At 46.9% G+C, this 16095-nt stretch overlaps 1 protein-coding gene across 2 annotated transcripts in view; it reads left to right on the top strand.

Moving 5' to 3' along the window:
- Positions 1 to 10444, top strand: part of LOC139061292 (uncharacterized) — a 57797-nt gene extending 47353 nt beyond the window's left edge. For both annotated transcript variants that reach the window (XM_070541059.1, XM_070541058.1), the window contains exons 6-9: positions 678 to 813; positions 3702 to 3847; positions 6280 to 6388; positions 10142 to 10444. In XM_070541059.1, coding sequence (XP_070397160.1) covers positions 678 to 813; positions 3702 to 3847; positions 6280 to 6388; positions 10142 to 10358 — 608 coding nt within the window. In that variant the 3' untranslated portion in view covers positions 10359 to 10444. The remainder of the gene's footprint in view (positions 1 to 677; positions 814 to 3701; positions 3848 to 6279; positions 6389 to 10141) is intronic.
- Positions 10445 to 16095: the final 5651 nt, after the last annotated feature.

The following is a 16095-nucleotide window of genomic DNA, read 5'->3' as shown; positions in this document are numbered from 1 at the left end:
GCTCCACTTCATGTAAATGGTCTTCATGGCGTTTGTCTGCGGGACGGACCTGGCGCGTATGTGGACCATGTTGGCCCAAACACCGGTAACATCCTGTTCATACCCGCTCCTACAGAGGTCTGCGTCTTCCCTACAGCTGTCACCGCAGAAGAAGCAGTCTGGCGCCCGAACAAAGGACAAATCGCAGCCGCGTACTTCAGTCACCCTTGCTGCAAAGCGTTGTCGTCTGCTACTGCTCCCGCGCGTATTGTTGGAAGCGCCCGCTAGGTGGCTATCAGTGGCGCCTCTATAGGCGGTGCACGAGGCCTATACGCGCGTTCCTTCTCGGCGTAAGCTCTCTCCCGTGGTCTAAACTGCGCCTCGGTAAGGCCTAATCAAAACCTCTTTCCTTTCTTTAGATCACTATCATCATCATCACCATCATCATCATCATCATCATCAAAACGCGCGAATAGTCTCAACGCGCTCGCTTCTCCGCGAGGCCCTCATAACTCGATGCATATCTCAGCGGCGCCCAGTCAGAAAATATTGCTTTCGCATTTATTATTCATAAGTGCTTAGGTGCCATCGGATATTTTTTCCATGTTAAAATAAAAACACAAATTAGTGTATTTTTCAATCTCCATGGCTATTATCTGCAACCTGCACCTTAACCTTTACTTCTGCTTGCTTTGAAGGTGGCGGTGGTCAACAACATTGCGACAAGCACGGCATATCAGCGTGCTATTGGAGATTTGCCGAGGACTATGGGATGGCTCCACTTGTAAGAAGTGCTGAACAAAAAGATAAATATCTGGAAAAGTTATGCAGCGGGTGAGACATATGTTGTTTCTTTCGCCTAGCTGCAACAACCAGAAATTGATTCATTGCAGTGTTGATCCGTTTATTGATTTTTGTGCCTGTCGAGGAAAGTCATGTTCTCTGAGGTAGTCTCTGACACACCACTGAGGCAGTTGGCCGATGTAGAAACGACGAAAAGGGATTTCGCATGCATTGTGGCAGCCAATAGTTATTTTGTTATGTTTCTTACCGACACTTGCATAGTCCCACTGTCACTTCCATTCACTTTCATTCACTTCCAGTCACAAACAAGGAACGACAGTGACACATTACTGCAAAAGCTGTTTTGATTGCTCTTGTCAAATTTTCTTTGTTGCAAGTATGCATAAGTCCATCGAGCATTGTTATATAGCAAAGTGTCTGCCGAACCTGGCATTCACAAAATGGGCGCCGGTGAATCCAAGCTGCTGCGCACAGTGTGAAGGCAAGACCGCGACATAGCCGTTCCTCAGCATAACTTTATCAAGTATGAATTCACTGAGCTGCAGGGTAAGAGGTTCTTCTCTGAACGGGGGCGTAATGCCGGCACACACTCCCGTTAGATAAATGATGTTCTAGGTAAAGAAAGCTTAGTTTGTGGTCATTCGGAAAAGCAATCGTTGGCCGTAGTTGCCTTATGCAAGAACGAAACAGAATAATTAATATAGCTTTAGTGCGAAGCTGCGTGTTACAAATTTTACATTCAGAAAGACCTCAACAGGCGCTATAAACTTGAACACCTTCACCGTGCCCATTTGTTGCAGCCTGTCCGAGTTCAGACGGATGCCTAAGACATAGTTTTCAAACCTTCTTTAATTGCTGTACAAATAAGTAGCAGCACCAGCACGATGCCTCTAAATATATTTAATCACTCAACAAATGTTTGCTTGTTTGTCACATTCACAGGCTTTGATAATTGCCGCATGCTATGTCGTCAGAGAGTGTTGGCCAAGGAGCGGTCAAGTTAAAAAGCATTCGCTTAAAACGAGAGTGTAAAAAACAAGGCATTGCTGCAATGGCCTTTGTTCTCTTCGTTGAATAATTCGCTCATACCGCCACGGACTGAACTCGATCGCGCAATCATTGCTGCTGTTCAGTTGCTGCTGGATCTCATTTCGCTGATGCAAGGGCCACGGTGTTCGTAGTCGGCGTTGCTATTGGCATATTATAATTGAATCCCCCGGATTTACGTGACAAAACCACCATTTGCTTATGAGGCACGCCTTAGCGGGGGACTCCAAATTAATTTTGACCACAAGGGGATCTTTAACTCCCTCCCAGTGGTCGTTTTTGCATTTCACCCCCACCAAAATGCAACCGCCCCGGCCTGGTTTTGATCCCGCGACCTCGTCATTAGCAGCGCAACCGCATAGCCACTGAGCCACCGTGGCGGGTGTCTTGGTGTTTTCATGTGAGCTTCTCTGTGCTGTGACATGTTCTTCATCCTAAGTTAAGTGTATAAAAAATGCGAAGTTTCATACAACGTGGAGAGATCAGTAAAGTGCGTAATGCTAGCCGTGTGTCAGGGTATTTTCGCGGCTCTACGACAATGATGCGGAACAGTCTGTGACTGGCGAGAGTGCCGTGAGTTGCACGTTAGAAAGGCACCTGTCCATTTTGCTTGGAGAGGTGTTCAGAAGTTTCACGTTCACTCGGAAAACAGACAAAGCTTGCGTGCTCTCAACCGGTGAGCAGGTATAAAGATGAAAACAGCTGTGCTGCACAAACAATCAAAGTACAGTTTTTCTCCCCTCTTTGAAGGTAAACATCACGTATACTTACAGCAATGCCATCTGGCGTTAGGCATACATATGTGTTGAGTAGTACCACCTAATTTCTTCTATTCTGAGAAGCAAAACCGACTTCGAAGGCTTCCTGACAATAAACTCCGCTCGGTGAGCAAAAGTCGGTTAATTCGATCGTAGTTTGGTTTTCCTAAATTACGAAACGAAGTCGAAGCCCCTGTACACATGGCCACAGCTGACTTCGGGACATCTCACTCACCACCTGTGGAATGCCCCTTGTGAAAATCTCCGCAGAGGGAGACGAACACACACCTTCTGACTCCCGCTTTGGGAACACGTCTCTGAAGTGCATTAATGCGGCCAATTTCTAAGATAGTATGCTTATTCCGATCAACTTTGTTTCTTGCGACATGAGCACTTGCACGCGTTAAAGATAATATATTATGCCGAACAAAACTGAATTTTTCTGTAAGTAGCCGCAGGCTGCCCCATTCCAAAAGTAATAAAAGATGGCTGCCACCGATCGCTCAGGCACTGTCTACTCGCACCTGCCAGAGAGCATAGGTTTATTTCCGTACTATAAAACTTTGCGTGGCTGCGTTAGGTTTTCGAGCACTTTTGGCACGTTTATGACGTCGCTCAGCCAACTTTTCTTTGCTGAGGATCTTTTTTAGCGGCGCTATTAAGCTTCCGTTCCAAGGCGCCGCTATTTTCGACCAGTCACCGCAATCTAAATAAGGGAAAACGGACCAGTCGCAGACGCCGGCACCACCACCCTCTACATCAGGTTGTCGATTTTAGTGCACTGGCTCGGCCCGAACAAATCCTTCTACAATTAAGCGCTCTCCTCGCCTCTCATCAGCCAATTAGATAGGAGAAGCTGCTCAGTGTAAACAATTCGGTTTTTAAAGTAAACAAAAGTGTCCTCCTATAAAAGAGGAGAGCGTTACATTGGACAGTTTAGAAGACCTTGCGAGTCACCACGCTGTGCTTGCATCGGTGGTTACGCAAATTTGACGTCAGAAGATTGGAGTAAAAACATATTGGAATATGTTATGTTTAGGGTCCAAAATGAGGCTAGAAAATTACCATTTTAAGAAACTTAACGTAAAAGTCTTGTTATTTCTCCACCGACAGCGATCCGCTCGATTTTCCCGAGATCATACCTTGCAAGCAACGTTTTTACGCCAGCTGCACAGACGCCGAAAAAAAGAAGTTCGCTAGCATGGAGCGCGGCTACGCTGTCCTTCGTGGAGAAATCACGTCTGCAGGAAGCTGCCAGTGTAAGTTTCCACCACACACTTGTTTTTCCTCCAGACACGGAGTAGTGATATCAGAACTGAGAGAGAAAAGGAGATAAAAGCTTTAACGATGTGCTGGGGAATCGGAAGTTATCACCAGAACTTACCAGATAAGAATGAACGACAATATACCAGTACAAGCTCACTTAAGACACTGCGCAGATAGCAATGAGCACGAGTGAGTTTTAAACGCTATGTGAGAAAGTATTAAAAAAAAAGCTCTGACTTTGCACAGCTTATTTAAATGGTCCTCATGTAGACTAACTCAAAAATTGTATTTTCTGTTTAGGGCCTAGCCCGTACTTAGACTAACCAAAATTCTAGATAGCTGCGCTCACTCCTACTCAAGCTTGAAAGAATTCTACTCAGCCGGGCTCACTCGGACTCAGACTCACGGGTCGGTCTTATACCCGTGTCACACGGGCAACTCGGATCTCCTTCAAACTTCCTTCCCTTAAAGGACCGCAAGGGAGTTTCACCTCAAAGGAGTTAGCTCCTTGTCACACGGCCTATAAGGGAGCTTTTGAAAGCTGCCACTGGAGGCCCATTAGGCGCTGCTCACCTCGTACGCAGTCATGAAAAAAACACGTTATATATTGCTAAAAAGTCTTGGGAAAGACGTGAATCACTCATTCCGCATGCGCGAGACGTGCGATCGCATTGACCAAAAGAAAACAAAATGGCGCAGTCAGAGCAAACGCAGCAGCCATTCCGGTTCGAAAGTCGAGTGTAGCTGCTCAACTCAAATATCTTTGTCAATGCTCAAATACTGTATTATATGCAATAAAAACAGTTATAATTGCAGTTATAATTACTATAAAAGTGAAATTAATAAAAGTGAGGGCGATTTCTTGACTCGAAATTCAAGCACGCTGGGAACAAGAGTACTCCCTTCAGTCTGCAAGGGAGATCTTCCATCTCCTTTGGCTAGGAACTTCCTTAAACTTCCTTTGCTAAAGGACTGCCGTGCGACACGGCGCGCATCTCCCTCGAGATAAAGACGTCCTTGGTTGAAGGGAGTTAATAGGACTTTAGCCGCGTCCGTATGACAGGGGTATTAGCCTACGTCAGCCGACTCATTAGTGACATTTGCTTTTGTGTGCGCCTTGTCAGAAGAATGAAACATTCAAGAACTTACTCTTTTATAGTTATGTTTTAAAACCCTTCGTAATCTGACGATGACACAGTCACATCACGATGCACTTATAAGCATCTCCACAGCCTGAATAAAATACACGAAAATTTTCGGCAAGTGGTCTTGACAGCACACCCAGTTTTGCCCAGCAAAGATAGTGGAAGCCTGGCTACATTTGGAAATAAAATTAAGGGCCACATACAGGGCTGCAGGCATTGCGCAACCAGCGCTGCCACCGTCCTTTTCCCACATCGTAAGCTGCCTGCACTCGCCAGCACTCGAAGAAGCAGATAGGTCACATTGGTTAGGGCACGGCTAGACATCTAGGAAACCCGATCACTCTGTTGGGGTTAACGAGGTATTTGCCGTACAACGACGTAACTACGTCGCCCTCATTTTACAACAACCAGGCGATTCTACGACCAACAATTTGTGTTGCCTAATGTGAGAACACAGATTGTTTTATCAGTGTTAGCGTGAACGACAAATATGGCAAGGGAAGCGCGAATTTCTATAAGATTCGTTCTTCCACCGAAAATTGCACTTGCAGGCTGCCCTAGCTAGCCAGTCAAAAAGAATAGTTGTCGGGAATTTCAGGAAAGGAAAGGATCAGCTTTGTAACGGGAAAAAATAAATTTAACCTGTGCCGATGACTCGGAATAAAAATCGTCAAATAGAAAATACTCCCCGTACACTCACCATACATACATACATACATACATACATACATACATACATACATACATACATACATACATACATACATACATACATACATACATACATACATACATACATACATACATACATACATACATACATACATCCATACATCCATACATACATACATACATACATACATACATACATACATACATACATACATACATACATACATACATACATAATAAGTGGAGCCAGCGCTTATCATGCCTCGAGTTAGCTCGTCATTAAGAACTAAAAGAAGAGTTGATTACAGAAACTGCGCCTCAGTGCTTCCCCAGAACGGCGAATAGTACGCCTGTTGGTGTCAACGCTTCGCACTTCAAGTGGAACCTCGATTAGCAAAACACACACACACACGCACACATGCACACACACACATGCACGCACACACACACGCACGCACATACGCACGCACACACGCACGCACACACACACACGCACAATTGCATTTTCCGCAAGCATCTTAGCGTGTCAGTCAGACAGTTATTAATTGACCAAATTGTTTTTTTTTCTCACATGAATAACGGTTTCCTTTTGCGCCTTTGTCACTCAGCTGTTCAGCAACTTCGTGAATGCATGAACCTGACTGCCATAAGCTCCTGTGATACCATTCCAAATTCTGAAGGTGGAACCTTCGAGGCTCAGGCGGAAGCAAAAGAGAGGTAAGCGACAAAACTAAGGTATTTGCGAGAAGCCAATGACGCACTAATATTCAATTTAGGTGACACGTCATGTCAGCGTCAGCCCCGAGATTCCTGAAATATGCAAGGCGTTGGTGGTGTTCCCACGTTGGCGAGGCGAGTGAGGATAACCATAGGGATCTCATGTAGCTGAAACTGAAAAAAAAATCCAGCTCAAATTATCTCAGGGTGACTGTAAAATTTAATGCGACCAGCATTTAAGCGGCACACCACATTGCCGCCACAAAAAAGCGTCATGCGTGAAGCATAAGCAAAACGAGAATGACGTGAAAGCAGGAGCCAACATTTCGACAAGTGGACTTGTCGAAACGTTGGCTCCTGCTTTTCTTTGTTCGCAGTTTCGCTCATCGTCTTCAATTTCTATCTCCAGCATCGCCCGTGTTTTCCATGTATGAGCCATGTACAGCCAATGCCTGGTTCCTCTCTCGCGCTGATCTCTGGACTGGCTGCGCCAGCTAGGGGCGCCACCGCGTATTCCACTGCGCTGCTCGTGTACGAGTATGCATTAACATAAGATTGCCTGCATGTGTATGATGCGCGTTTGGTTCTGCCGAACACGAAAACTTTGAATGATTGCTTTGTCATTGAAGCGGTACATACCTAGTGAATCAAGATGGCTGAACGAGGTCCGCTGAAGAGTGGAAAATACCCAAGGGTCACATGTCCACTTACCCAAGTTTGTGTGACATTTGGTTTCGAACGCGTTATATTAAGCACAGACGCCAGATGCTCAGGATTGTTGGATGACATTTTGAGCACTGCTGAGCAAGGGGCAGGTTCGATCCCTCACTTCGGAAGCAGCGTGATAGGGTGGATGAAAGGAAACAGCACATTCTGTACGCTCATATTCCGGTACACAAACGCGAATGCGCGGTTGTCATCCTTAATATTGCCTTCATCTTCGCGCAGAAAAAAAAACTTGGCGGAGCACTTAAGGCGTCGTTCGTAACACGTGTTGTGTTTAGGATGGTAAACCCGATAAATCATTCCTATTTACCGTGTTTCGTGTATTGCGTGTCATTTCTAAGGTACCCAGAAGCTTAATTTGTACAAAGGGACCTTCGGCGAGGCACAAGACGCGAAATAAAAAAAACGCGATGGAATGTCCTGAAAGTGTTACGAAGCCTGAGGGCATCACGAGGCTACTTGCCAAGGCTTATTGGCACTTTCAAAGAAAGTATTTCACTCAAGAAAATATATTTTTGGAGGTTTGCACCTGCCTCAATGTCTTCATGTCATAGCGCTAGAAACAGGGAGCGTAGAGCGTAACAACAGCAGGTATCCTCCAAAAATATCTGTTCTTGGGGGAAATACCTTCTTCGTGCATATATATATATATATATATATATATATATATATATATATATATATATATATATATATATATATATATATATATATATATATACGTATTGTCACGAGCACTGGCTAAGACAAAGACGTTGTAGTGAGGCTGGGTCAGAGTCTGTGTTGGACTAAAAAACCTTCTAAAACCTGTCCGCCTTGTAGGCAGAAAACTATCTCGGCTAGCATAAGCGTCTCATTCCGCGTGTGGTGCATGCTCACGCGCTCGTACAATAGGAGCAAATCGTCCACGTCTTCGTTGTCCGTAGCCCAAAATGTGCTCCGGTTGAAGGGATGCGAAAGGACCACCTTTGCCGGAGCTGGGGGTGCGGGCTGCAATGACGGCGTACTGTCTTCGCCCATGGAGGCAGGAGAAACGCGGCGTCCGTTCCGAAGATCCAGGGCCGGGACGAATAGAGCCCGCAACCTCCACAAAAAGATGTTACGGGGAGTATTTACTCAACAGCAAACGTCTAGTGCTTCAATAATCAAGATTGCACAGGGCACACAGTTTTCTTCTGAAAGGGCCTTTTTTGTTCCGTTCTTCGCTCCGTAACACCTTCTGACCTGTATCACTGGCGCAAGAAACCTGCCACTCAACCTGTTGGTCTCCTTCAGCCAACTGACGTTCCAACCCAGCCGTTTTATCGAGTGGGCCCGCACTTGCTCGGCCTCTTTCCAATTTCTACGAAAGGCAACAAATAGTTTGCAGTGGCTACAGATTATACCACGAGATATGCACTTACTCGAGTGTTGCCAGCCAGCTCGGCAACGGACGTAGCCGACTTCCTATTGTACGATGTCATCCTCCAACGTGGTGCTCCACGTCACCTACTCAGAGATCGCGGTCGCTGCTTCCTGTCTCGTGTGGTTGACGATTTACTTCCATCATGTGCTACTAACCACAACTTTACCACCTCATATCACCTTCAAACGAGTACACTCGCCGAATACCTCAACTGTACACTTAGCGACATACTTTCCATGTACGTTTCTGATTATCACCACGATTGGGAGGTTGCCCTCCCGTCCGCCACATTTGCATACAACTCATCGCGTCTTGACACTGCCAGCTACTTACCCTTCTACCTTCGTTTTGGCCGCCGTCCCATATTACGCTTAACACCTTGCTCCCTTCTGATACGGCGACCACGTCCACGACTTCCTATGCGCTCGTTGCACGCACAGTAGCCCGCCCTCGGCTCTCGCCATCGCAGGCCGCACAAAAATGCATCTACGATCGTCGACACGAGGATATTGCTTTTTCACCGGGCTCTCTCGTCCTTCTCAGGCTTCCATCTCGTCGCGTTGGCCTCTGTGAAAAGTTAATGTCGCGGTAGGTCGGGCTCTACCGCGTACCAGGACCCTGCGGCACCGTCGGTCGGTGATCGGCTCCGCGACAGCCACAAGGGTCATGCGGGCGTCACTTAGCTGCCTCCTGGACCTTCGTTAAAGAAACGGAGACAGCATCACCCTTCCCTTTTTGCAATAATACCTTTCCATAATACCCTTTCCACGGCAGTGCTCTCGGGACATTATTATGTGGAATAAACGTCGTTTCAGTCATTCTGCCACGTGCAGCGCCAGGTTACTCCTGTCACCAATGAGGTAACCCCCATTGCATCCTCATCACCAGCGGCCACACCACGAAGTTACATCGTTCATGTTTCCCCCCTCAAACGTTACAAATGAGATAACCCATTTGAACCACAACCAGCCCCGGTACGCTGCTTCACCGGCCGGGGATAATGTCACGAACAGTGTCGAAGACACAGACGTTGTAGTGGTGCAGGGTCAGAGTGCCTCCTGTCTGACTAAAAGACCTGCTAAAACCTGTGTGCCCTGTGGAGTCTTGACTAGCCAAGCGCCAGCTGTTTATACTCCCTATAACAATATATATACTGAGCCTTAATCTGAACGTGTGTACGCCGATGTATTGCTTGAGCTGATATCGCTTCGTCACACTCAATACTTTGGTGCCAAAACATCGGCTTTTCGTCGTTTACATTGCCTGGAGGCTTTCCTTGCACACTGTGTGACCGAACTGTGTCAGTTTGACGGCAAAATTTAAGCCAGGTGAAATATATGAAAGCATGAATTTCATGGACATGGGTTACTGCTAATTAGCCATGCTTTTTGCATTTGCGCGTTTTCTTTCCGCCGTGGCGCCACATACCTAGATTGTTTCATTTTGATACTATCACAAATACCCCTTAGGATCTATCGAATAAACAATGTTACTCAGATTCCCTACCTGAGGCAGGAGATATTCAACATTTATTGAGCTTAAAATATACTTTATGCATAAGATTATTTTGGCTTCTAATAGGAAATTGTGTCTGATGTTTTTTTTTATGTCTGTTCCTGCAGGGGGGCACGAAGTTTGAAGGTCTGCATCGAGAAGGCGATTGAACCCTGCGATGCCAAGAATAACTCAGCTGCTATAGCGCATTTACAAAAGATTGCTGACGCCATTGTGGATTTCACCTCGACATTTGATAAACCAAACGGTGCTCACACAACTAAGGCCGCTGCGGCAGTCGTTGCAGTATCCCTGCTGAGCTGGATAGTTCGCAACTTCTATTAACAGCTCTCGTGAGCGACGCCATCCCACAGTCATCGACCACGTGCCCTGTTTATTGTTCTCAGCCATTAAACTTTCTACATGACAAACGTGTTCGTGTCCATACTTGCGATATTCGTCAACTCAAGTGGCACTCCTGTTAGCTAAAAACCATATTTTAGGTTTTTACTCCACTCGAAAAGACGGCTCCAAAGGGCGGCACGTTGGGTACGGCGGTAATCGATACTGAAAATAGTAACAGCGCGAAACGTGTATTCGAAACGTGTTCGTATATCTGTCTTGTGTGTTTTGTAATGTCTCGCTCTGTACATATCTCGTCGTCGAGCATAGGCAATATATAACTAAGCGTAATATACCGGTTATTTTTATACTTGTAACACTGCGCCAAATTTTGTGAAAAAGATGTCGATGACAGATGGCGCGTCGTAATAAAAAGTTAGAGGGATCTACTTTTTCTTCGTGTAAGGCTATCGGAAGAAGCGACGTTGGGATGTATGAAGCCTGTTTAGCAACGTTGGATGAACTAATATCCAAAGGCCAGGAAATCAGTGTGAAGCTCCTATACAGAAAAATCATGTAGATGCGCAGTCCGCCTCAATAGTCTTCTACGGCAAAAATTTGAAACGTGTTGGTGCAAGTACGCCAATCATAAGACAACAATGGCCTTAAATTTGTAGTAACATATCTTGTTCATAGTGTTGACAAGCCCTATACTTTCTTTTGCTAATGCATAGGGTTTGCTATTTGTTTATGGGGCGGGCTAACAAGAAACCCATGCGGGATCAGCTTATAATCTGTCTTTCTTTTTTAGAGGCGCACGTGTGCCTCTGCGTGTGCTGTAAGGTTTATTGTGAGGCAGTTTCATTTCCTAGTGTTATTTATATTTTCCTTTCGCTTTTTGCGTGGCTTTCAATAATCCATTTTTTGAAAAGCATTGAACTGGCCACACCTGAGTGTGACGTCGAAGTGAACTCTGTTAAAGGCCCCCGGTTCAATTTGCAAAACAAGTACCTTCGACTGCACACTCAAAGGCCTGCCAAAGCTAACTTAACACTGGTGCTTAAAGAGAAAGCTTTCAATTGTAATGTCTTTATTTAAGTTATAAGTAGAGGCGGGAGAGCTGGTGCGTGTCTTGGTAGTTTACCCGACCTTCAGGACGCCATCCTGGAGTGGGCTTAGAGGATAGAGAAGGCCTACTTCAAGTGGTTCCTCCCCCCACACTCTATTCCGTTGCCCCCTTCCCTTTAATGAGGGATAAATAAAGTTTTTCATCCTCATGATCAACCCTGCGAGCAGTGTAAACAGGCCCAACTCGAAACGCGGTTGATTGACCTGGCTGAGCGCTGCATCTTCTTCATTAAAATTGTACCCCGGTGGAAAAAAGTACCATCCTGGCAAACAACGCGTATGGGTACATGGAGGAATTATAGAAAGGCTCTCTCAGGTCAGGAACGCAGTGATTCGCAATCTAAGTGACGACAAGCTAAAGCGTTTGACCAAATTATTTAACGACACGGTCTGGACAGAGGACAGCGTCCTTCCAAAAGAATGGAAGGAAGCAAAAATTATTCTCGTTCCTAAACCAGGTAAGCCTCGTAACATCAACAACCTTCGACCTGGCTGAGCGCAGCTTCTTCATCATTAAAATTGTACCCCGGTGGAAAAAAGCACCATTCTGGCAAACAACGCGTATGGTTACATGGAGGAATTATAGAAAGGCTCTCTCAGGTCAGGAACGCAGTGATTCGGAATCTAAGTGACGACACGATAAAGCGTTTGACCAAATCATTTAACGACACGGTCTGGACAGAGGACAGCGTCCTTCCAAAAGACTGGAAGGAAGCAAAAATTATTCTCATTCCTAAACCAGGTAAGCCTCGTAACATCAACAACCTTCGACCCATCTCCGTAACATCGTGCGTCGTAACGTCGTGCGTGGGGAAGCTCTTTGAAAAGGTTGTGCACGTGCGGCTCTCGAACCACATAGAGCTAAACAATATGTTCCCCTCCAACATGTTCGGTTTCCGACCCCACGTGTCGGCACAGGACGTTCTTCTACTACTAAAGCACGAAGTGCTGCGCCTCAACAGAGGGTCGGACGCTAAATTTGTACTGGCATTGGACATCAAAAAGGCCTTCGACAGCGTCTCCCACCACACTATTCTGGAGGGACTGGAAGCGGTGAACTGCGGAACGCAAATTTACCACTACGTGCACTCGTTCCTCAGTGACCGCAAGGCCACAATTGGATTAGGCTCCACGAGGTCCGACACCTTCAACTCTCCCGACAGAAATACCCATGAGGGAGCTATACTCCACTGCTATTTAATGTAGGGATGAGAAAGCTAGCCCTGGAGCTAGATAAACACCCGAAACTCGGCTGTGCGATATATGCCGATGACATCATGTTCTGGGCTCACCAGGGGTCCTATGGGGACAAGCAAGAAACTATTCAAGAGGCCATAGAAGCAGTGGTGGAATACGCGAGGGCGGCGGACATGGCATGCGCACCTGCAGAATTGTAATTCATTCGGGTGCGTGCGAAATGCGCAAGAAGGAGTGGGTGCCACTCACTCTTACTCTCGACGGGGCGCCAATTCGTGAAGTGGAGACATTGAGAATATTGGGGATGTGGATACAGCAGAACGCTGGAACATCCCACACGCTCCAAAAACTGAAAGAGGTCACAGGAAACGTGGCCAGAATAATACGGCGAGTTGAAAGAAGCAGACTAACTGAGGGAGAGACCATAAGCCTGGTTCACGCATTCGTAATTAGCGGAATCACATACGCTCCTCAATATCAGGCCTTGGCAAGCCAAGATATTATACAGGCAAACACTATAATAAGAAAAGCCTTCAAAGCCGCCCTTGTCTTCCCGAATGCGCTAGCACAGAGAGATTCGAAGGACTGGGCCTGCACATCACTTTTGACGAGTACGCAGTCGCGATGTTATATGCTCAGAAAGAACGACTTTGTTCTTCAACTCAGGGCAGGGAAGTATTGGCGAGGATAGGCTTTCCGGCAATGGCACAGATAGACCGCAACGTTCAATCGCACATCGCACCCAAAAGCATGCACCCCAAGTACCATCCCGGACAACACAGAGCAAAGGCAAAGACACTTCACATACGTTTTGGCATGGGACCAGGGGTGTATTATAGGGATGCCAGTCGAGGCAGCTCAGACACTTTCACCATAGTCTCTACATGCAACAACAACATAACAACGGCATCCTTCGAAACCACCTCGGCATGCGTGGCAGAGGCTGCAGCCATCGCCTTGGCAATTCAGGGCGCCGAGCGCCAAACTAATTCGGCTTTCCTATTGTCACGTGGTCGTGACGTCAAAGAACACAGTAGCAATACCAAGGTCGATTCAAATAGGTCGCGCAGCTTCGGGCGAAAAGCGGTTCAGTACAGATAGTCACCGACATCAGCATGGGGGGTTATGGGAGCAGCGATTGAAACGCGACTATGTTTGGAGGGAACAAACATTGGGAAAGAAAAACGCGTTTTTTAATTCAAACGAGACACAGTTAGATTCATTCAACGAAAATCAAATTCCTAGTCAATTTTATATACTCGTGATGACTTAAGAAAATACGTTTATTTTATTCTTATTAATAAATGCATTTCTTTTCAGCGCCCATCGCTGCAGGGGGCGTTGACGCCCCTATCACTCGCAGTGCAATGCACGTCTTGAAATGGGCAGAAAGGCGCACTCATATCACCTGTTGAAATACGCCCCCCCTCACAATTTGTGCTTTCTTGCTTGTCGAAGTTTGTCTGAATTTGGTGACGCGGGTAGCTTCGATGCTTCTTCATCTATTCAGTCAAAAGTAGTGAGTTACGACCGCCAGATAATTGTGTGGTTGTTTTCGTGCGACTGCGCTGGCCGACGAGCTTGGCATCCGACAATAGGATCAGCACTCTATACCTAAAGCTTTCGTCGACCTCCAAAGAAAGTACGTTCTGTGCAGGGATGCGATTTCTACAACCGTACGGCTGACCTTTTCCTGCATCGCTTTCCACGCTGAAAGCTCGAAACGCCCATCAAGTCGAATGGCGGGGCATTTGAATATATAGCTCCAAAGGAAGAACAACAAAACAAATTTCGCGCTTTCGAAAACAAAATGACGTCACTTCTGCTTTTAACGGACATGGCGTCACGTTATTTTTTCTTCCGCCGGAAGTGTTCCCACCACATACAGATGGCGCTAAGCCCCATGAACCGGCGATCGACCGCCATGTTTTGAACGTATGGGCTCCTATGGAAGCTTCGCTACCAGGTATATTTACCTTGGCAATACTTTGAAAGACAAAAACTAGCTTTTATTGGGCGAACCTGTGCCCACAAAACACGCTACACTTAAAGCACAACGAGAGCGGCGAACACAGTCAGCGATCATCGTAAATCTTATCAGCGGGTCAAGCGCGTCTGCTTTTATACAGCAGTCGTCGAATGTTCCAGACTAATCGTTGGGATCCGCATGCCTTCTACAAAGTTCTACATCATTCGCGTCAAGCGATGATATCAGATAACACAAAGTTCGGTGACAACAGACAGCGGATAGAAGCATCGACAACTTTCCAGAAACTTCGGATAAATGCAGGCGCGTCCCGCGCTGTGCTATAACATTTGCTAGGCGGCAAAACGTGTCGCCCGATAAAGATAAGTACAGGTGTCATTACCCCCCTCTTAAAAGCATCGACCCGATGCTGCAAACAAACAAAAGTAATAAACAAAAGCACTCGTAGCAAAGAAAAGAACAAAAATGACGAAGTTCGTCAGCGTCCGTAAAACGGTTTAAGGCGCACCACGTGGACCACTTCAGATCGTGCGCGGCGCCGCTGTGAATGCGAAATGCCGTCTGGCACGACCTCATAGTCCAGAGCACCAATACGTCGGATGACCTTGTAGGGTCCGAAATAGCGTCGGAGTAGTTTCTCACTGAGTCCTCGTCGGCGTATCGGGGTCCATACCCAAACACGGTCGCCAGGCTGGTACTCGACGAAGCGTCGTCGGAGGTTGTAGTGTCGGCTGTCGGTCCTCTGCTGGCTCTTGATCCGCAGGCGGGCGAGCTGTCGGGCTTCTTCGGCACGCTGGAGATAGCTAGCGACGTCAACATTGTCTTCGTCAGTTACGTGCGGCAGCATGGCGTCGAGCGTCGTCGTCGGGTTCCTGCCGTAAACCAGCTTAAATGGCGTTATCTGTGTTGTTTTTTGCAAAACCGTGTTGTATGCAAAGGTCACGTACGGCAGGACCGCGTCCCACGTCTTGTGCTCGACGTCGAAGTACATTGCTAGCATGTCGGCGAGGGTCTTGTTGAGGCGCTCTGTGAGACCATTCGTCTGCGGGTGGTAGGCAGTTGTCCTCCTGTGGCTTGTCTGGCTGTATTGCAGAATGGCTTGGGTGAGCTCTGCTGTAAAAGCCGTTCCTCTGTCGGTGATGAGGACTTCTGGAGCACCATGTCGCAACAGGATGTTCTCGACGAAAAATTTAGCCACTTCGGCTGCGCTGCCTTTTGGTAGAGCTTTAGTTTTAGCGAAGCGCGTGAGATAGTCCGTCGCCACGACAATCCACTTATTTCCGGAAGCTGATGTCGGAAACGGTCCCAACAAGTCTATCCCGATCTGCTGAAAAGGTCGGTAAGGAGGCTGGATCGGCTGTAGTAATACCGCTGGTCTTGTCGGCGGTGTCTTGCGTCGCTGACAGTCGCGGCATGTCTTGACGTAAC

This window comes from Dermacentor albipictus, chromosome 6, assembly GCF_038994185.2.
Source record: "Dermacentor albipictus isolate Rhodes 1998 colony chromosome 6, USDA_Dalb.pri_finalv2, whole genome shotgun sequence".
Taxonomy (NCBI): Eukaryota; Metazoa; Arthropoda; class Arachnida; order Ixodida; family Ixodidae; genus Dermacentor; species Dermacentor albipictus.
The sequence above is the reverse complement of the archived record's forward strand: the minus strand, read 5'-3'. Positions and strand labels throughout refer to the sequence as shown.